General features: G+C 48.3%; 2 protein-coding genes across 2 annotated transcripts; one reads left to right on the top strand and one right to left on the bottom strand.

The window, feature by feature from the left end:
* The first annotated feature begins 913 nt into the window (after nucleotides 1–913).
* On the top strand, nucleotides 914–16,242 carry XNDC1N (XRCC1 N-terminal domain containing 1, N-terminal like). The gene is made up of 7 exons (XM_086883801.1): nucleotides 914–921; nucleotides 12,326–12,576; nucleotides 12,681–12,844; nucleotides 13,475–13,669; nucleotides 14,060–14,246; nucleotides 14,865–14,938; nucleotides 16,123–16,242. The coding sequence occupies exons 1-7, from the start codon at nucleotides 914–916 to the stop codon at nucleotides 16,240–16,242; spliced, it is 999 nt and encodes a 332-aa protein (XP_086739927.1).
* A 766-nt stretch (nucleotides 16,243–17,008) lies between these two features.
* LOC111943496 (uncharacterized) lies at nucleotides 17,009–21,214 on the bottom strand (the record flags this gene model as incomplete). The annotated part of the gene is given in 4 exon segments (XM_086883800.1): nucleotides 17,009–17,335; nucleotides 18,901–19,336; nucleotides 19,717–20,282; nucleotides 20,285–21,214. Coding segments are annotated over 4 exon segments (2,139 nt in total), but the record flags the coding sequence as incomplete, so codon positions are not given.
* Nucleotides 21,215–22,412: the final 1,198 nt, after the last annotated feature.

The raw sequence follows: 22,412 nt of genomic DNA, 5'->3' as shown, positions 1-22,412 counted from the left end.
CTCTGGGGTGGCTGTAAAGGGATTGGAAGAGATGTGAAGGACACAAACTCACTTGGACATCATGCACTAAAAAGAGGGAAATTGTTCATATTCTGTGTGTGAAATGGTATCTTTTTCAGTATGCATGGAAAACAGTCTCTGATGGAAAGCTAAAATTTCCTGCACAACATAAAACCCCTGTGGAAGAAGAGCAGAAGTAGCCAACTCTTACTATGATGACAGCAAAACACATGCTAAAGCTTGAGATCCAGATAGCTTTAGGGTTGCCTTAATGGGCAAGCCCAGATCCAGCAGCACTGTTTTCTCCTGTGTTTAGACAATAACAGCTCCAGACCATAGTCCCATCTCTGCCCCCACCCCTTGACACGCTGGGGAGAAGTGTGAGCAACGTAAAATTTCAGGAGTCACTGGTGAACAGTGACTTTGCAGCACTGTTTCTGTGTTCAGAGCAAGCCTGAACAAGCACTGGGAAGCTTGGTGTCTGCTCCAGACAGAGGTCAGCACATTGCTTCTGATTCAGTGCCAGACTGGTTGTTCTGCCAAAGGATTCCTCCCTGTATCATCACCTTACTCTCTCCTCTGGACTCTGCAGCAGGCTAGAAGTAAGCCAGAAGAAAATACCACAATTGCTCTTGAATCTTATTTTGAAATGGATGAAAATGTTGTTTCCCTGGTGCCCACTAGGTGAGACACCAGTTTCAGCAATGAACAAAGTACTATGAAAAGTGACAGGGAGACTTACACCTCTAAACTGCTGGGATGGAATGAGGTCAAGTTTGGCATAGTGCATTACATCATCTGGAGGAATCCTCCTTTAAGAAAAGCCCTTTCCAGCCACAACAGATACATGTTCTACCCTGCCTGTGCAAAACCACCACTGAAAGCCTCTTTGTCCACCAGGGCTGTGACAAAGATGTTCAGGTAAGTTTCTGCAAGAAGCAGCATTAATGCCTACTGTCTTTTAAGTATATTTGTAATACAGCTCTCTGTGCTCTCAGTCATCTACAGCATGCTGCTCCTGGAGCACACCAACCATCCTTTGCCATAAAGCAAACATCAGAACCTATCTTTTAAATAAAGAAATACTTCTTCAAACACAGGAAAATTCAGGCTTGCAAGAATTGTTAGTACTGTGATACAGGACACAAGTTTCTTGGTTGCTTTAGGAGTGTTCTAAGTCCACCTGTGCTTGAACTGCATTGTTACTTAACAGGAATGGCAAACTTTAGAAGGATAACAAATAAGACTGAATGAGTTTTCCTCATGTGTCAGACTGGAAACTTGTCTACGTGTCCATGACAGAGACAGAATCAACACCAGATCCTTATTAAATATATTTGTTTGTCTTCAAATTCTTCCAGAACATGACAAAGTGCTAAAGGCACTTTAATCTTGGCATGTGCAATTATTTCTTACGAAATGAAAAGTTTGCTTACGAAATTTTCCTGTCCCTGCACATCATTCCAAGTTCCCTAGGTACCAGTATAAACCAGGGCAAACCCTGACCTTAAACTTAACCAAGTACCTGAGCAAACATTTCATTTGTTCCTATGAACAGTTCTACTGAAGTCACAGGTCTGAAATTCTGCATGTGTTTTTCCCAGTCATGTGCTAGTTCATTATACAGAAAGCAAAAATCCAGTCTACATACACATATTATATGTACATGTTATATGCACATATATATACATACATATGTATCTACCTGTAAAAAAGATGATGTATATAGAAGACTGCTAGCAATCAGATTAATTTTTGAACATTACCCAGATGTTTTTGACTCCAGGCTCTCCTGAATTCCTTAAATGTGTATGTCAAAAGGTACAAATAGGTCATTGGAATGAGAAGGCAATTCACTGAAATCCGTCATTCACACAATATGGTGAATGGCAAAACTGTGCTGAATACACATAAATTCCTAATAAGAAGACAGCCATAATATGACTGTGTGACATCTGATTTTTTTCCAGTGTTCAAATTGTAAGTGGACTGTAGTTGACAAATGTGAATATTATAGGCATGTTAAGAAACAGCACAGTCTGTGCCTTAGCTTTTGACTTGGAGACCGAAGGATTCCTTGGTATCATGCATTTTTGATCTTATAGAAGTTTTTTAAACTATTATTTAGGACACATTCCCCCCAAAAGGGTGCCTAATAACGTTATGTGAAAGGATAGGAAGGCATATTGCCTTATAATTTATTGCTAGCTGTACTAACACTACCCATATTAAGCTCCTGGGTGCATTTGGGCTTAATGATACGCATGAAACACTCATAAATGTCAATACATGGAATATTTCTGACCTCACAGATTTAGATATAGTTTCCAGCTCACTGTCTTGTCTTATCCTAGGTGTGTTTAGCTCTGTTCAAGCAGGACAATGTCCTGCTTGCTGTTTGCTCCAGTGGTGTCCCTAACCCTGGTACAGCTTGGGGTGGGTTCATCAGGAGAGGGAGGGACAGCACCGAGCTGCTCGGTGTGCTTAGAATGGGAGGGAAAGGAAACTGCAACGACTGAAATGGACCACCAGAGAGAGCTTTTGTCTTGCTGACTTTATCAGAGCTGGATTGCAGCTCTCAGCTGGCAATGCAAGGTTTTGTAGGTGTTGAATTATCAGGTGGAGAGTAAGAATCGAAATTCACAGCACTGATACCATTTTAACATTGGTCCTTTGAAGAGATCAGGACAGCTGGGAGAACTGATGTCAGCATGGGGAAAGCTGCTACGAGGTAAATGTCTCCTATCTACAAAATCCTGGTCTCTCTGATTGTGGCTGGTACAATTTAGAGACCCTGGAGAACTCTGGGAGTGATGGGACTGCCCTTGGATCTGAGCAGCACATCTCTCCTTTGCCATGAAATCACAGATTCATAGTGTTACAGAATCACAGGTTGGAAAAGACCTCCAAGAGCATCAAATCCAGCATTTGACCAATCAAGCTCAGGCATAATCTTGCTCTGGGAATATCACTTTTGGTTTCCACAAGTGACACACAATTGCAAAATATTTGTCAAATGTATGTGATCACACCTTCATTGAGCTTTGAAATACTCTTTTTGATTGCTCTGGATTTCTTAAGTGGAGAAAAACAGCTTCCATGAAATGGATACAATTTCACAGAAAGTTTTGTTTCACTCCTCATTTGCCTGTATGGTAGAGCTTGGAACATATTTTATCTGATATTGTTTGTGGCAAAATACCAGCGTTGGCTCAGGAACAGAAGCAGGGAGGTCAAAGCTCTGAAGCTGTTTCTGGAAAGTGTCAGGACTTGTTTGCAGGTTTCCTGGCTTCTTTCCTGGGCAAAGAGGATACTAGGCAAAATGGATGCTAACTGGGGATCCAGCATCTCCACCAGCCTTGTGGTTTGAGAGGCAGCATCTCCCTCTCTGCCCTCCCCACCTCCAATATCCACGTTATTGCCGAAGTGTGTTTGCAGTTTTAAAGGTGAACAATGCCATCATCATGTGAGCCCCCTGAGACCTGTGTGAAAGTGGATGGAAACCTTCACTGAGGCAAAAATATCCTTGTGTCCTTACAGGAAGATGATTATTGTCATTCAGATCTTTCACTTAACTGGGACACACCAGTCCTTCCCACGCTAAAACTTCAGGGGCTGCTGGGGAATAGGGATGTTCAGGCCTGAAAAGAAGAAGTTCTCACTGCAGGTAGAGTAATTGCAGCTGGCTCTATTCTCTTCCAGAAACAGTCTAGTCCTAGGAATTTCTTAGTGTCTTAAATGTTCCTCATTGCAATGCCTCAGTGTACTCCATTTTTTTGTTGTTGTTGTTTGTTTTGTTTTGTGGGAAGTGATCAAACAGCATATTAAATAGCCACCAAAGCAGCACATATCCTCCAAGTGAGCCAGACACGTGACCAAACTCCACACAATCTAATTGTATGTAGACATGAACATCAAGAAGTCCTGGAGAAAAAGACCATACCACAGGTAACATGGATTATCCTGGCACATTATATCAAGCCAACTTAATTATAGATTGTCTTTAATGCTATGTTCCAGGTTTTAATTTTGTGTGTGTGTGTATCTGTGTGACTAAATAAATAAAAACACTGACAGCCTAAAACTTTTGTGAAGTCCTAAAAAAACTAAGCTGTTTATGTTAGTTTGGGATTCATATAGACAAGGTTTCAAACTTCAGTGGTTCCAGCAAGGAATGGGTGACTATGATCAAGTATCCTGGTACAGAAGCAGGTTCTAGTTTATTTGTGTGCTCAAAAAAATCATTGTGGCAGTAGATGTAATCCAATGCAGCTTTCAAAAATTTATTTTAACAAAAATGGACCTCTTCAATTTATTCCATCCTAATTTTCACCCCAGAATGAGCACTAGCTGCTTGCAGAGAATCCTGTGGTATTCCAGGCCTTGACATCAGTGAGGACAGACACACTGCTGCACTACTTGATTGACCAGGTATGCAGTCAGAGCTGATCATATTAAAAATTCATCAGCTCCAAGTGAGGTTTTAGAGTTGCTACATTTGAGACTGTGCTTGAAAGCAAAGGTGAAAAGTTGTCATAAATAATACAGGATTTGACCCTGAGAGACATTGTGCCCCTTAGGTAATAAGTGAAACTCCCCTCTTAGCCACCTTCATCATTCAGAGTTAATGATACTAAAATACAGCTTTGGACAGGCTGGACTGATGGGCTGAGGCCAATGGGCTGAGGCTCAACAAGGCCAAGTGCTGGGTCCTGTCCTTGGGTCATAGCAGTGCTGTGGGCTGGGCCAGAATGGCTGGAAAGCTGCCCTGGGGAAAAGGACCAGGGGGTGCTGGTTACAGCTGAACATGAGCCAGCTGTGCCCAGCTGTGCCCAGGTGGCCAAGAAGCCAATGGCCTTCTGTATCAGCAGTGGTGTGGCAGCAGGACCAGGACAGTGACCGTCCCCCTGTGCTGGGCACTGGTGAGGTCACACCTCAATCCTGTGCTCACTTTTGGGCTCCTCACTGCAAGAAGGACATTGAGGGGCTGGAACATGTAGTAACATTAATAAATAATAAATTATGACTAAGCCATGTGCTTTCAGCAGGGTGAAAAGCTGCATTTCACAGTTAGCTACACAGTGTCTAGGATCTGCCTCTGATAACAACATGAAGAATATCAAAGCTGAATTGGCAAAACTTGAGCTGACCTTCACCATGAAGTAACTTCCCCATGATGACTTCCTTTGGCAAGGACTGCTCAGGTCTTGCTGAAGATGACAAATATGGGGACAAACCCTTTAGCTGTGCTTGTTGTGACATGACAAGGAGTAATGGTTTTAAACGAAACCAGGCTCTAGTTAGACATCAGAAATAAATCTTTTACAGTGAGGGTGATGAGGCACTGGAATAGATTGCCCAGGAAGAGAGTAGGTGCACCATCCCTGGAAGCATTCAAGACCAGATTGGATAGAGCCCTGAGCAACCCAGTCAAGTCAAGGTGTCACCACCTGTGGCAGGAGGCAGGAACAAGATGAGCTTTAATATTCCCTCCAACCCAAACCATTCTGTGATTCCATGACACTGAACCAGCTGTCTCACTGTCACTGATGGATCTGTTTTAAAGCTCTTTGGCCAGATAGAACAATATACTTGTGATTGAGATTTGCAGACATACACGTGTTGTATTTACAAATAAATGCTACCTATTACCGTGTGTCAGTTACCTGCTTTTAGAAAAATGTTTTTGTCATCTGAATTTTCCTCTGTGGAAAACCCCAGCTGCTAAACAACATACAGTACAAACCCAGAGTTAGTAAAGAGATCACATTGACCATGATGTGGCACCAAGCACTAAAATGTTGAATTCAAACATTAACATTTTGATCAATGCAGTTAATTCACAGATTTGTTGTGGTTGTTGAATAGGATGGTAAAGAAATAAGGGAATGGATGAAATCATCTGGTCACTAGTTTTATTTTTGTGGCACTGAGAGGCACCATTACATTACTGGGAGCAATAACTGGTCTTCTGTTGGATCAATGCCTTTCTTTGACCCACACACCAAAACTGGAAGGTTTCTCTAAGTGCTGTGTTATTTTAACACATACAAAAATAAGCACAAGCCAGCGACCTTGGCCATTTGTCACACTGAAGGAAAACAACACGAGCAACAGGCTGGGCTTGTCTCTGTGGCTGAGCTGAAGGCCTGGCAGCTCTGCTGTGGGTCACCATCACCCAGCAGAAAAATGGAACACCCTTGGAACAGGCTGTTCTTCAGCCCCAGCCCTGCAAGCCCAAGGCCAGGTGGTGGGTGCTGGGACAAGGACAAGGCCAGCTCAGCACTCCTCCTCTGGGAGCAGAGGCTGGAGGGAAACAGTCCTATGCCTGCTGGCAGAAACCCAGCTCTTGGGGTCTGCATGGGGCTATCCCAAACCACAAAAAGCTTCATTTGGGAAGGGCTGGAAAAGATGTGGTTTCCTCCCATTCATCCTCATCCCCCACATCTCAGGGTGAACTCTCAGCAAAGTCAGCTGCAGAAGTAGCTGATGCTGACAGAGACTCACTGAAAACCTTGTGTGGATGCTGACTGGCTCCTCCAAGGGCAGGATCTTGTTGGTTACTGCTGTGAGAAATCTTATTATCTTTTTTTAAAAGCTAAAGAAAGGAGGGAAAGGCCATGCCTTTTCCTTCCTGTTCCTTTGCCTCTCAGTATAAAGCACCACCACCTTTCCTTCAAAAATTAACCTCCTTCCCTTCTCAAGAGCTGATTATGAACAGCAAATAAAACTGTTAAGAACTGGCTGGTTTGGATGAAACTGCAGTAAGGGAAACCTTTATGAGTATACACAGTAATAAAAAAAAAAAATATTTTTTCCATTTGCTGCTGGAAAAAAACATTAACAAGAGGATTTTAGGCTAATGAAGACGAGTTTGACCTGAATGCTGGTTAGAGGTGTAGGTGAGTGCATCTTTCCCATGACTGTGTTAAGCACTTTTTAAGCACATTTTGGCCTTGCCTTCCTTTCCTTGCCCTTCAGGTACTGGAAGGCCACAACTTGGTCACCCCAAAGCCTGTTTTTTAGGCTTGAAAACCCCAATTGTCTCAGCCTTTCCTCACAGCAGAGCTGCTCCATCCCTCTGATCCCCTTGGTGTCTCCTCTGGCCCGGCTCCAGCAGCTCCCTGTCCTTCCTGTGCTGGGAGCCCAGGGCTGGATGCAGCCCTGCAGGTGGGGTCTGAGCAGAGAGGGGCAGAGGGGCAGAATCCCCTCCCTGCCCTGCTGCCCACGGGGCTCTGGATGCAGTTTTGGAGGGTGCTGTTGCTTGCTAAACTCTTTGAAGCCTGTAGGTGCTGAGTGAGGAGAAATATTGCATGTTCCAAAGTTATTTGCAGATTAGCAAATATGCCAATATGCATTATTCCTTCACCTTTCTCCACACCGAAGGACCAACTATCCTTTAATACAGTCACCTGTACAAAGGTCTTGTTAATCTTTAACTACACAAAGAATATAAAGTAATGGCACTTCAAACAAACCTCTAGTCAGAAAGGAGCACAAGTGATTTTCAAAAGCGCACCCTACGTAAACTTCTATTCAACATCTCCTTTTAAAGCCATCTGGGAAGAGAAGTCCATAATTGTTTACTTCAATTCACAGTTCTAAACAGAATAATTTGTAGCCTATGATCTTTTTACTTTGAAGGCTGGCTGCCTTGGATTTTGAATTCTAGTTACTTTACCTACTGGAAGCCAAAAAACTGCTGCTTCTCCTGCCTCAATCCCCTTAAACTGACTTCCCAGAGTATTTTTGGTTTTTTAGCAGATTAGCAAAAATCATTGAAAAGGTGAAAATCCTGAAACTATTTTTTGATACTTTCATCTTGCTTTAGGTGGATTAAAGAAGTCCTGTCATGTAAAGCTGGTATTTGACTTCACAGAATTATTTTTTTTCTGCTTTATCAGAAGGAAAAAATATTTTAAAGAAGAACTACTGGACGTGTTCTGCTGAGGACCTTGGACCAAACTGGTGTTTCTAAATAAGAAGTTAGTCTACCCTTGGCTAATAAACTCTTGTCTTTAGCCATGTTTCTTCATGTATGTGTTATAACAATCCATGCTACCGTGACAGTAACATACATTGGTATATATATATATATATATATATTATATACCAAGATATTTTTTTATCCTTAAGAGAAGTCAATGAAGGCTGATATGTGCTTGAGTGCCCACAGAATCAACACACTGACTTGAAAGTATTCAGAATACACAGAAAAGCACAATAAATGTTCAAATAAGAGGCGGGAGAAATTCTCACCCAAGTTCTCACTATAGAAAGATGTGAACATATCTCATCAATTTTGTACATATGGCCACACAGACTCCCCATGGGACTTAGACTGAAAAGGCCACCTCTGTCCCATAGCCCATTTCTGCTTCATCTCAGCATTGCACACTTGTGAAATAAGGATGAAGGTGATGACAAAGATGCTAAAGTTTTTGCAATAGAGGTTCACATATGAGCTGCTCCAGCACCAGTCTCTGTAGGCCTTTTGTTGTTGCAGAGGGTTTTGCTGAGAGACATCTTGATGTGGAGTCAATTTAGCATCTCAGTGAGTAAGGTACTTGCATTCACTTCTTTGTCATTGTGAGTAAAACTAAATGTTACAGTGAGTTTTTTTTAATGCTAGCCTAATGCCAAGACTACATCTTAAAGAACTGAAAAAGGCACTGTTTGATTCCTGAGTTACTGAGGCAGATGGAGAAGACAGGACAGAACTGTATAAGCCTACCCTTGTTAGCCATTTGGGGATTATTAATAATCATGCACATTTTTCATCAGTGCTAAATCATATCTTCCTGCAAATAGCATATTTTGAACATTTTCTTAGTATTCAGGTAGGGATGTTTTCAGCCAGCTCTGGGCTTGACATCCAATTTCTTCCCGATTTTCCACCTCTTCATGTCCATGCTTTACTCCTGAATCCTGGAGCTACCCATAAATTGCTCTGTCAACAACCCTACTGTAGCCTGCAATTTTGCCTCTCTTTGTCATGGTGCTGTCTCACCTTTTCTGAGATGGGGCTAAACATCTGTGCCTGGCACTGGGGAAGGTGAGGGGGTGAGTGAGGAACTGGGGGGTTACCAAGGGGAAGAGAGTAAATTCTCAGGTGTTACCAGTACTGAGAAGTGAACCTTGATTTCGCTGTTGTTCATGCCAACAGAAGAACAATGGCATTTGTCAGGCTTTTTATGGTGACTCAGGACTGCAGACAGCAAACAGAGAAAATTGCTCCTGCAGGCAAGGACTGGGAGGTGTCTGATACAGCTACCTTAGGAAAAGACTTTGGAAAAGAATTAACTACATGACTACAACCACCAAATTAATTTGTTCTCAGTAACTGAGAAGACCAGTCCTTTAAATAAATATGCATATGGTAGATAAACAACTGATTGAAAGATGTTCCTGCAGGTTTAAGGACTTTGTGGCAATGGGAACCCTGTGGGATACAAATCAAATAGAGGCGAAAAACCCAGTGAAGTTCTGTCTTTCATTTCAGCACAGGATCTGCCATTGATTTGTGATACTGCTATACTACCAAACAATAGTAATTTAGCATCATCTTTGGTTTTTTCCACTCTACTGCAGAATTTAATCTACTTTGGGAGCTGTGGCCACTGGCATTCCTATTTCCCTTTATTCCAACACAGTCTAAACATACCACGCTTATGAAATATTTTTTTTAGAACTTGAAGCCAAGCAATGCTAACACATTTAATATTGCAAAACAAAAGTGAACAGAGGGCTGTTTCACACAACACAATAAAAAAGGTCTTTTTAAAAAACAGACTTCCTTGCAGACTTTGTGAATTTAAATCATGGCTCTCTTTAGCCAGAAGCATCATGATTTTGAGATGTTTCAGAACCACAGCTATTGTGTGGAAGTTCCCTTAACATAAAACCCAACCAACTTTAATAGCCCCAATGCTATTTCTACAGATACAGCTTCCCTAGTGTAGTTGCAGTTATACATCATCAATTTATATGAGTAAAACCAGAAACAACATTTTATTCTTTATTAGAACCAAAAATCCGGGGGGGGGGGGAAATAAGCAATCTGCTAATCTGAAAAAAAGAAAGTAGCAGGTTGCTTTATTACTTTTCCCTCAAAATTAACTCCAGTATTTAAATATGTATATCTAGATCTCATAGCTGCAGAACAAATGTAAATGCCCCTGCAATCCATTATATGTCTGCTACATGGACTTAGCATTTCCCATTTTGACAGAAACAGTTGCATTACCTAGACAGAATAGAATATTATCATAGAATCCTAGAAAGGTTTGGGTTGGAAGGGACCTCAAAGATCATCTTTGTTCCCTGCCATGGGCAGGAATAACTTCCTGGGTGCTTCAAGCCCTATCCAGCCTGGCCTTGAACACTCCCAGGCAGGGGGAAACCTGTGCCAGGGCCTCACCACACTCACAGTAAAGACTTTTTTCCTAATATCTAATCTAAACCTACTCTCTTATGTAGCAGAAATATAAAATCCCAAACAAACAAATCGATTTTGTTCTGAGGGTTTGATTGATCAAAAAGCAGCAATAAACCCCAAGTTTCCTCCCTGCTCTCTGGACATGGCTTGCTGGCATGGAAACCTGCACAGGCATTATCCATGCAGCAGAATACACCAGAATACAACATGAGTTCCCAAACTGGGAATCAGGGAGAGCAACATTTTTCTAATGCAGTTACAAAGTTGCTCCTAAAAACAGAGATTCTGCATGAAAATAACAGATTAAAATCTTAAATGGGTCTGTCACATGGATCTCATTTTGATCAAGACACCTCCTTGTGAATTTGATTATTGCCTAACCCAGGCCCAAATGCAGCTGTGTTCTCTGTGGGGGATATTCTTGCTCTCTACAAGGCCCTGGCAGGAGGGTGGAGCCAGGCAGGTCTTGGGCTCTTCTTCCAGGTAACAAGTGATGGGACAAGAGAAAATGGCCTCAGGTTGTGCCAGAAGAGGTTCAAGATGGATATTGGGAAAATTTCTACCCAGAAAAGGCTGTCCAGCGCTGGCACAGGCTGCCCAGGACAGTGGTGGAGTCCCCATCCCTGGAGGGATTTAACACATGTAGATGTGGCACCTGGGTGTGGACATCATTCTCTGAGCCTGAGAGAGTTTTCTGCCTGTCAGTGGCTGATCTGTTCCCAAAGGAAAGTTTCTTGAGAACATTTTTCTCTCAAGGACTGATTTTTGTGAATAGATTTTCGGTTCCCAAAACAATATTGTACAGATGTCCTGAGTGTTTTCTCTTGTTCCACCAATGGGATGAGAGAGGTGTTGTTCCCTTTACCAATCACGTTAAACCTGCATCGGAAAAGGGGCTGGAAAACCCCAAAATAAAGCCTTCTGATGATATCTCTGGCTGCTGTAATTGAATCCACGCTCCTATTTCCTGTCCACTAGCGACACCTGGGGACATGGTTTAGTGGTGACCTCAGCAGTGCTGGGGGAATGGCTGGACTCCGTGATCTCAGAGGGCTTTTGCAGCACAAACTATTCTGTGATTCCATATTTAGCAGCAGTTTAAAAGAAAAAAAAATAATAAAAAATATTATTGCCTTTTAAGACAGTTCATACTTCCTCCCCCCATCAAAAACCCTTTCCTGCCCCACTGTGACCACAGGCTGTGCTGCTGGTAGCTCTGGTCAGTAGCAGGAACTCAGTTGACCTGTGTGCTCCAAATCAGCTCCCAAAACACTCACCTCCATCTCTCCTCTGGGGACAAGTGTGAAAGATCGACCTAGGGAGGGAAAAAAAAGCACCCATGAAATCAGCTGCTGGGAAGCTCTGGATTCAGATGCTTTAAATAAGAAACCTTGACATGCCCACAGTGCCAGCACAGCCCAGAGCTGTCCTTCACCATCCCAGGAAGAGCAGTGATGACCACAACCACCACTCCCATATTTTATTGGAGCCGAGGCTCTGCCCACCATCCCACATGATCAGAACCAGTGAACTAGCTTAAATCCCACATTCACAACCCAGCCAGGTGTCTCAGAGTGGTGATCCCAGTGAAGCCAATGCTCCCACCAGTGGTAGGATCCGAACAGAAGTTATGTTCTGGCAGAGTGTTGTCTCCAAAGGATTCTGAGTGGCTCCAGTTAAAATCAGCTATGTGGTGTCCTTCTCCTCCCAGGTGCCTGGGGATTTCCTCTGGAGGGCTGAGTGTAGGGGTGATCCCTCTGAGCTCCTGGGGTCTCTGAAAAGGTGGGTTGGGGTGTGAGAGGATGCAGCACTGGCTCTCCTTGTTAGGCTGAAGGGCAATGATTCACATGATTCTTGCTCTCTCAAAATGGGGTGTTGTTCCTGTAGGTTACCAGAGAATTCTGTGCTTCTCTCCTGTGCCCAGAACAAGCTGGAGCTGGAGGAGAGGGCATTTAGGGAGGGGTTGGTGCATGATGCTGTGTCCCTGCAGTGTGTGCTGGACTCCAGGCTGCCAGCAGCGAACCTGCTGAGTGAGGATGGCACACGGCCCTGGCCTGGCTGCCCCAAGGAGCACAGCAGGCAGCTGAGTGTGGAGCTGCACCTAGGGAGAGCCAGTCCCATTGGCTGTGTTGATGTTGGTACTTGCCTGTCCTCTGCCCCCATGCAGGAGCCAGGGCTGTGCCCCACAATGGGGTCAGCAGCTCTGAACCCCCTCACCCCTGTGCTTCTCGCTGCTCCCCAGGGAAGTATGGCTGTGTCTTTCTGCAGACTGAGGTTGGATGTTCCTCATGGCCCTGTGACCAGCCCTATCTCACCCTGGTGCCCACTGTCACACTGATGACACCAGCTGTCTTGAAGCTGGACCAGAATTGCTGCAGGGTTTGGATATTTAAGGAGGGTAAGGACTGAGCCAAAGGAAAAAGGCATGGGGAAGAGCTGTGGGCCTGGTGGTTGGATGGAGCTGATTAGGGTGGATGGTGATGGAATGGGGGTGGCAGTAGGATGTGGCTGATAGGAGGGTAGAAGAGGACAGGTAGACCAGGGATCAGGGTTGTTCATGGCCTCAGGAAAGCTGTAACAGCTCTGCTTCCCTGCTCCAGCCTCTCTTGTGCCCATAATTCCCCAAACACCCTGGGTGGCACAGCAACAGAGCAACAAGCAGAGGCAGGAGTGGTGTTGGGACAGTGATGAGTACTGTGCTCCATCCACCCCAGCTGCTCTTCCCCACAGAAGATTTCTCAGAGCTGGTGGTGGGGCAGAAGTGGGACTGAATGCTGTGACAGCTATATCTGGTCTGGGAGCTGCACAGATGAATTTGACACAACAGACCACGGATCAGCCCAGTACATTCAAGAGTAGAAGTAAACAAGTCCCCGGGTAAGACAGTGATAGGTTGGATTTGGATTCAAACAGGAGACACCAGCCAATCCCATTCAAGACGGAATACAGACATATCATTGGCCAGTGAGCTGGGCAGTGTTAAGACCCCAACCAATCAAATGCTCAAGTGTGGGAATTTTGAAGCCCCTATAAAAGGGGGCACTCATCAATAAACTCTGGGTGTTGCTGCATGAGCTCGGTGTGTTTGGTTGTGTGCCTGACTCCAAAACTGCAACAGCGTGCAGCTCACCTGCAGCCAGCCCTTCAGTCCGTGCAGCTGCTTCAGGCTTTCCATCTGCCTGTGCACACTGCAGGAGCAGGAGCCTGACCCCCCCAGCCACCCTGGATGCAGTAGGTGTCTCTCACGTCTCCATGGGGAAGCAGCAGGAAGGGGCCACTCCTCCATGGACATCACTTGTGCCCCATGGAAAGCCCGGGAGGTGCTTGCTGGGCTGAGCTAGTGGCACCAGAGTGGTGGGCACAAGGTACCAGTCTTAATTGCCTGGAGCCTCCCCTTGTCCCACAGGAGAACACTGAGCTCTCCAACAGATCCGGGTGCTTCAGCTCTGCCTGTTACCACTTTCTTTCTTGAACCATGCATGTAAAGGGGCCTGGTGTGGTCCATCCCATCCTGTCCCTGCACAGTGTGGTCTGGAGCCCTTTGAGGTGCTTCCTTGGAGCCCAGAGCCCCAGCTCCCACCAGCTTTGTCCTCCTGTGAGGCTGACACTCCCTATCCCCAGGAGATCCAGGGAGGAGGAGCTGCCTGTGGAAGCTGGAAGGGGCTGCCTGGAGCCCACCTCAGCCACTCTGCCCAGTTGGTGCTGTTGGCAGAGTGGAACCAGGAGCTGAGGCCCAGAGCTGGCACAAGTACCCTGGGGGCTCACCCAGAGCTGCCGGCCGAGGATGCAGGAGGTCCTGCAGTGCCAGGTGGGTGAATCTGCACGGCCTTGTCCTGGGCTGGTCCCCAGCCACTGTGGGCAGTGGGGCAAGGGGGAATTCTGCCCCTCTGCTCTGGTGAGACCCCACCTGCAGAGCTGCCTCCAGCTCTGGGAGCCCAAACATCAGAAGGGCTTGATGGAATGAGACCAGAGGAGGCCATGGAGATTCTCTTGAGGAGCATCCTCTAATGTGGAGACAGGCTGGGATATCTGGGGCTGTTCAGCCTGGAGACAAGAAGGATCTGAGAACTGGGAGCTCCTTCCACTGCCTAAAGGGGCTCCACAAGAACTGGAGAGGGACAATGGCCTGGGAGGACAAGACAGTGGGAAATGGCTTCAAATAGACAGAAGATAAGGTTAGATGGGATATTAGGAATAAATTCTTCCCTGTGAGGGTGGTAAAATACCAGCATAGATTGCCCAGAGCAGCTGTGGCTGTCCCATCCCTGGAAGTGTTCCAAGGCCAGATTTGATGGGGCTTGGAGCTACCTGGTCTGGGGGAAAGTGTCCCTGCCCATGGTGAGGGGCTTGGAACTAGATGAGCTTTAAAATCTCTTCCAACCCAAACTGTCCTTTGTCCCTGTGATTCCTGCCTGCTCTTTCCCAGGCTCTGCACTGGATGTCCCTGCAGCTCCTCTGAGCACCTGCAGGCAGCTGGACAGGCACTGTACTCCCAGCCCTGTTGGTAGGTAAATCCCACATGTCACTGTCTTCCTCCTGCCCTCACCCTGGCCATTTACCATTCTCAGTCTTTCCCAGATAGTTCTGGGCCCAGTCCTTTACTCTTTTGGGCTAGCAGAATGTGGCATAGGATGCTTTCAGCATGTGACTCCTCTGCAGGGCTCCAGCTGCCACCTCAAGGACGGACACCCAGGGTGAACGGAAGAGCCCGAGCCTGTGGCGCTCAAGAGAGACACGTCAGGAGGAATGATGGGACAGGCCAGCAGTGATGAGGAGACAGATGTCTGCCCCATCTCCTCAGGTGGGTGCTTGGCAGGGTTGTCCTCTGGTGGCCAGGGGACACTGAGCAGCAAATGGGGATAGTGGTGGCAGTTCTGTGACGGGGACATATGGCTCCTGCTGGTGCCCTGGCACTGGAGGGACATCACAGTGCATTCCCAGGCTGCCATGAGAAACATCAGGGAGGATGTCAGTCCAAGCCCCACATCATCAGTGAGCCTGTGACAACCACATCACCTTCACTTTCCACAGGCTGCTTCCTGCTGGATCTGCTCCCCACACACACTTCTCAGTGTGGAGAAGACCCCACCACAGCCTGGTCTCATTGGGATACAGAAAGACGGGGTCAGCTGAGAGATGTTATAAAAGGTGTTTTATTGCATAGTCAGTCTCACAGAAAGGTGAGACTTTTAAGGTGTTACATTCAACACCATCAAATCAGAGGCTGTCTTAATTCTAGTTACAATGTCTTTTATAAATTTCTTAGCCAATCAACAACTTACATAAAGCTCGCTAGCATCTTCATAAACCAATCACTAATTGCTTTTTCTCACACCATTCTACTGCAATGCATCTTTTCTTATCCCATCATATAACACTACAGAAACTTACATTGCTACATCTTTAATTTCTAACTAGCTTTATAAAAAGTTCTACTGCTAGACTTTAAAATTTTCTATATCTTGCTTAAAATATTTATTTGCTTACATGAGGCATATTTCTGCTTGCTTAAAACACATTTCTGCTTAAACTATAAACTTCTATTCTCACTTCATGTCTGTTTCACTTTATTGCTCTAAAGCTTCAAGCCTTCTCCAAGGTCTCAGGTCAAACATTGTATCCATCTCTGTCTCTGAGCCTGTATGTTCAAGGCCTTCAGAGCTTTCTGTGCCTCCATTTCCCAGTGTTTCTTGTCCCCTGATGCCTGGGTGTCCTGCCCCATTGGTGTGGCAGAGGTGGAGCAGCATGCCAGCAACTGTGGGGAGACACAAGAGGCCCTGTCCTCACCTCAGTGCTTGCAGTAGGACAGCAGAGCTGGGGACAAACCCTGCGCCACCACCCCTGAGGGCTGAACCTGCAGTACCAAGAACCAAGGGCAGAGACACTGCAGCCTTTGCATTGGTGGCAAGGCTGGTATGAGGATGGAGAAGGTGCATCCAGCCCCATAGCCAAGTTTGATGGGGTTTGAAGCACTGTAATGGCAGGAGTTTCTACTGGAGAAGAAAAATTAAAGAAGAAAAAGAAGAAAGACAGGAATCTTCATTATGACTGCTTGGTGCTACAGCAGGTTCCCTGGGTGAGCATCCTGCATTGGGACACCTAGTGTAGTTCATGAGGAAGGTGACAGGACAACGAGGGGGTCATGCTTTTCTTCCCCTCAAGCCCTGATAAGGGTTCCAGTGCATATAGACTGTAGGAGAAGGAAGCCAGGACTCCCAGAGCAGTTGAAAAATACACTTTATTTACAAGTAGAAAGTGCCAGCCCCTGCATCCCTCTGTGTTTTTAGCTCTCAACCTCTGTGCATCCCCTTGCCTTGGGTTCTGGAAGGGTTTAGGGTGATGATGGGTGCAGGAAGGGCAAGGGGACCTTGTCATGCCCAGGGCACTCCCACAGTTGTCTGTGGGATATTCAAGGCAGTCATGTGGGTGGTCCCACCTGTTCCTCCTCAATAGATTGTAAGAGAATAGAGATAGTGCCGCAGGCAAATTTCACCACTAATGAATTGCATCTGTATTAACTACCAAAGAGTGGAAGCAGCCTTGCCCTTAACAGGTCACAGCTATGCCCCATAAGGATGGGTGTTATAAGAGTGGTGTGGCCAGTCATGGGCAGTAGAAGGAGCAAGACAAGCAGTTGGTGTTGTGTGGAGCTGCCCATGGGAAGTTTACAGAGAGATGATGTAAGAGGTTTTAAGATAATAAGGGACTGATGTTTCCATCAGTTGTGTGTCCACCATCAATTGGTGTCCTCTGTGAGGAGCTACCAATAACACCCCTTAGTGCTCCTGAGCCCTGGGGGTTCAGGGAGAAGTAAGGGGGTGCAGGTGGGGGCCAGGGCAGAGCCAGCAATGCAGGCACTGGGGAAACCTCAGGGTTGTTGGTCCTTGTGTGACTGACCTGTAAAGGACAGAGCAAAGACAGGAGGTTAGGGACTGTGAACATGACCAGGGTCCCATGCTGGAGCCTGCTGTTGCCATGGCACCCTAGGCACAGCAGGGACTGTCCCCCCTCTTCCCCATGGCCAGTATGAACCCAAGGCAGGGGTTGGGGGCACAGGGGTGAGCATGAGCTCAGAAGTGTGCCCAGGGGGTCAGGCAGTATCTCCCTGGTCCTTGGGGGACTTGGTGGTGCTGCTGGTGGAGGTTGTGGGAGTGCTCCTCTGGGTACCCATCTGGCACAACAGGCACTTCCCCAGCTCCCTGGGGTTGAGGGTATGCCTCTGTGCTGCAGAGGAGGGGCAGGACAGAGTGGTCCCTCCCGATCCCTCTTTTTTCCCTCTGAAGCTTAACTGTGTGGCTGGGGCTAGCTGCTTGCTCTCTTGACTGACCTGGGAACCACTCTGCTCACTGCAGTCCTGGGTGGTCTGGGGCCATGGGAAGCAGCAGGTTTTCTTGGACTACAAAACAGGGGACCAGCCAGTACTGTCATCTGTGGGTCACCCTGCTGTGGGGCTGGCAGCAATGAGGGAACTGAGGGGCTGCAGGGAGGGGATGGGAGAGAGGGTAGCAGTGCCCAGGGAAGGCAGTAAGGCCTTTGCCTCTGGAATGGCCTCTTTGGCTCTCAGCACTGGGAGCATCACGAGTACTAGACCCACCGCTGGATGCTGGGAACACTGGGCACTGGGATCCAGGATCAGTGGGAACATGTGGCCATTGGGGGTGTTACCCACAGGGCCACAGCAGCTCCCTCAAAACCTGGAACACCTGTTGTTCCCAGTAGGGTGCTGTGATGGGGCACTGGGCTGAGCTCACCAGGGGGTGTCAGGGCCCTGGTGGGTCTCTGAGAGGTGCTTCCTCTGCTGCCGGGTAGTGATGCTGCTGGCCTGGGTGCTGCACTGGCTGCCTGCCTTGCTGCCGGCGGTGATGATCTGGGAGGGCTGTGTGCTGGCATGTCACAGCATCTCCTCTGAGTCCCATCTTCACATCCTCATGAGGGGATGTGGGGATGTTGCTGAGGAGCACTGTCTGTTCCCAGACCCCCTTCCTGAACCCCAGTTCTGGAGAAAGGGCTGTCTGACCTCCCCCTCCCAGCCCCACCATGTTCTCTAGGGGTTAGCTGGTGTTCACGTGGGGTGGTGGGCCTGGTTCCACTGCTGCAGCTCTGCAATGCAGTTCCAGTCATCTGGCTGCACCCTCTTTTCAGGGAGCCGTTTCACCCTTTCATCTTTCCAGGGGAGAGATGGTCCCCCCTGCCTCCTTTTCGTCAGGCTTAGTCCCCCCCAACTCCCTTAGCTGCTGCTCATCAGTCTGGTGCTCCAGATCATTCCCCAGCTTCACTGCCCTTCTCTGGAAACTCTCCAGTACCTCAATGTGACAATCTCTTTCACACCTAGAAATGTGTCCCACAACCCCAGTCCCTGTGCTGAGCAGGACATGGATTCAGGGGTGTGCAGAAGCAAAATACCCTTTTTTCCAGAAGGGCTCTCCCACCCACAGCCCTCCTGCTGGGAGTGGAACCCCTACCTGAGTTGTCAGTCTTTGCTTCTCTTCCAGGAGCTGCTTCTTCTCTTCCAGAGCTGCTGCTTTGCTGCTCTCATACTCCTTACTCATATCCTCCAGCTTCTGTACTGCTTCCTTAGCCTCCTGCCTGCTGCTGGTCACCAGCTTCTCAGACGCTGCCCGCAGCTGCTCCAGCTCCTGCATGTGCCGCTCCCTGGCCTGGCCTAGTTCTGCCTCAAGCTGCTGCTGCCCTTGGCTGTGGCTCTTGCTGAGCCCCTGGTTCTCCTCAGCCAGCTGAGCATTGGCCTGTTGCAGCCCTGCCAGCTGTGCCCCCGCCTCTGCTGCCTCAGCCTGCAGCCGCTGAATGGCCCGGTCCCGTTCTGCCAACTGCTCCCGCAGTGACGGCACCTCAGCCACCTCCAGCTTGGCCTGCGCTAGCTCGGCTTGCAGTGTTGTCGCTCTGTTGGGAACAGTGAGAAGAACAACACAGACTCTCTTGTGAGCTGAACAGGAGAGCTTAAGGTTTATTACCTCAGATCTTCTTTTATAGACCAATATGTGAAAGTACAGAAAGGTAAAACTCTCATTGGTTAGTAAACTAACACATCACCATCATTGGTCAGTGGGGTACACTACCCCTCGACCTTCTCTTGCAAGAAAACAAAAAACTGACAAACAACACCAGCAAGGCTGTCTTCTATCTCTGAGGATTGTTTTAATTCCTCCTTATGATTTCCCAGGCCACTTTCTAGGCGAGACTGAGAAAATTATGTGGCCTGCTTTTCCAGAGGCACTGTGCTCCCTGCTTTTGCTCATATTTAGCATCCATACAGTGTGGACATGGCTTTTACTCTCTGCTCCAGGTCCTGGCGGTGCCGGCTTTCCAGGGAGACACGCTCGGCCCGAGCACTGTCGAGCTCCTGCTGCAGGGCAGCCAGGAGCTGCTCCTTCTGTAGGCACTTGTCCTGGCAGACCTTTGCCTCCTGCCGCAGCTCACCCTCCCGCTCGCTCTGGCAATGGCGGTCCCTCTTCAGGGCCTCGATGGTCATCCGCTGCTTCTCCATCTCTTCCTGGCACCGCTGCACCTCCACCTTCATCAGTGAGCACCTCTCAGCTGCACGGGAGGCTGCGGTGGCCATCTCCGTCTGCAGCACCCGCAGCCTCTCCTCCAGCTTCTTGCTCTTCTCCGACTCAGCCAGGATCAGGCGTTTCAGCTCCTTGCTTTCTCCTTCCTTCTCAATCACCTGATGATGAAGGATGGAGACCTCATGCTCTAGGCTGCTGATCAGACTGTTCTTCCTCTCCATCTCCTGGACACGCTGGGATACTAGCTCCTTCCAGCTCTCCTTCTCCTCCACAGCATAGTGAAGGGACGCCAGCTCCTTCTCTGCTATCCGCAGCTGACCCATGGTGCCTTCCAGCTCCTTGGATTCTGGGAGAGCCGTTGGGAGACTCCCTCCAGTGCCTTAGCAGCTCTCTGGGCATCTCCCACCAGCTTGGCCACACACTGGGCTGCTGTTTGCTCTGCCACAGTCATCTTCTCCTGCAGGGAGGAAATCTCGGCCCTCAGCTTCTGCTCCTCACTCTCCTTCTCCTTTGCCCATGACTGAGCGCTGGACAGGTCAGCCTGGAGGGCAGCCAGTCGCTCTGCCTGGGCCTCCAGCACAGCCACCTTCTCCTGCTCAGCCTGCAGCTGTTCCTGCAGCGCCTGCATTTCCTCCTTCAGCCGCCTGCACTCTTCATCCTCCCCTCGGGGAGCAGGAGAGGCTCCCATGGGCTGCTCTCGGCTCTCCTCCAGCACCTGGCGTGTGGCCAGCTCCTCACTCCGCTTCGACAGAGCTGGCTCCGGGTCCTGAACCAGCTGCTGTCTCTCTGCCTCCAGCTCAGCGATCCTGGCCAGGTTGCCCTCCAGGCACTCAGCTGCCCGCCTCTTCTCATCCTCCAGTATACCCTCAGTGTTCCGCAGGGATTCCTCCAGGAAGAGCAGCTGCTCCTGCAGGCGGCTGTTCTCCCAAGCCAGCTTCTCCCTCTCGGCCAGCTTCTGCTGGCTCTCCTTTAGCCTGCCCTCCAGCTCCTGCAGCTGGGCTTTCAGTGCCTCTGCTGCCATTCCCTGCTGCCGCTGGGCACCCAGCTCCAGGATCTGGGCTTCCAGTTCGCCGATCGTGCGGCTTAGTGCAGCCTTCTCCTCATCCACGGCCTGCAGCTGGCTGCTCAGGGATGTGTTGGCCTGCTGGAGCTGCTGCAGGGCAGAGTCCCTTTCCCGCAGGGTCTGCTCATGCTGGACACTGAGGGCAGCCAGCTGCTCAGCCTGGCCCTCAGCAGCCTGTGCCTGCAGGTCTCACTTCAGCCTCTCTCAGGCCTGGTGGCTCTCCGAAAGGAAGCTCTGCAGGCTGGTGACACAGCTCTCCAGCTGCTGCTTCTCCTCCACTTTGGCTTTGAGGCTGGACACCTCCTGCTTCAGCTCCTCCAGCTGAAAAAGACAAGAGCAGGGAGACTGTATTGGATCTTGTTAGGGGTTAGGTGTCCTTCCTTTTGCTCTTTCTCACATTCTCATAGAATTTTTTGCCATTAGTTGCAGGGAAAACTTGATGGCTGGTACTTAGTGGGTGCTTGAGAAACACAGAGTTTGGCTTGGGCCCAGGGGGGAAGTGAGGCAAGGGAGGGGGGAGGGCAGGGGCAGTTGGGGGCTGGCTGGTTTCTTCAGCTTGAGAGCAAGACGCTGGCTCTCGGAGCTGTTGCTGTTTGGAGAATTCACCATCACCCTGAGAGTTTCATCCTATCAGCAGACCCACAGCTTGTTTGTGAAGATAAACATGTCATTCCTATCACTGAGAGATAACAGAAACAATGGCATGGATTCCACTGAAGGATGAAAGGGACACTGAGGAAACACCATGAATTCCACAAGAGTTAAGAATTAAGAGGAGGATTGTGCCTGGAGGGGAATGTCCAGTATTAGGCATTCCGGGAAGTCTGTACCTCTCAAGTACCTCAGCCTATGGGGAAAGAGAGAAGGGACATGCGGCCGGGAAATTAGGATAAAAAGGAAGCTGTGCCCTCCAAAAATTTGAGAGACCCCAGGGGAATGCCCCATGGCCTCTCCCTTTATTCAAATAAAGTAGAAGGACTCCTCTGTCTCCTTTTTGGACATAAACCTCTGGTGTTTGTGGATTAATTTTCCTGGCCATTCTGGGGGCTCGTCCGGGACATTTCCACCATCCAGGGCGGCGGGCAGCGAGCGGAGCTGAAGGCGCGCCTCACCCAGTTTTGGTGATCAGCTCCCCTTGGTGGTGGCAAGCACCGGGCAATTGATTGGGTTCCCGAGACTGTCCAGGAGACAGACGAGTGGCAGACCAGGGGAGTCCATGAAGAGTCCACAGAGAAGGACCACTGAAAATCTCACCGGTGAGTAAAATGGGATCTTCGGGGAGGGCACCTATGGAGGGTAGCACAGGTAAAATAAGGCACCCATAGAGGGTTGCAAGGGTACAGCTGGGAAGGGGCCCCAGCAAAAGTGATGACGATCCCAAAATATC

Source organism: Cyanistes caeruleus, chromosome 3 (genome assembly GCF_971803275.1).
Source record: "Cyanistes caeruleus chromosome 3, bCyaCae1.hap1.1, whole genome shotgun sequence".
NCBI classification, from domain to species: Eukaryota; Metazoa; Chordata; class Aves; order Passeriformes; family Paridae; genus Cyanistes; species Cyanistes caeruleus.
This window is presented reverse-complemented; position numbering and strand designations above follow the sequence as displayed.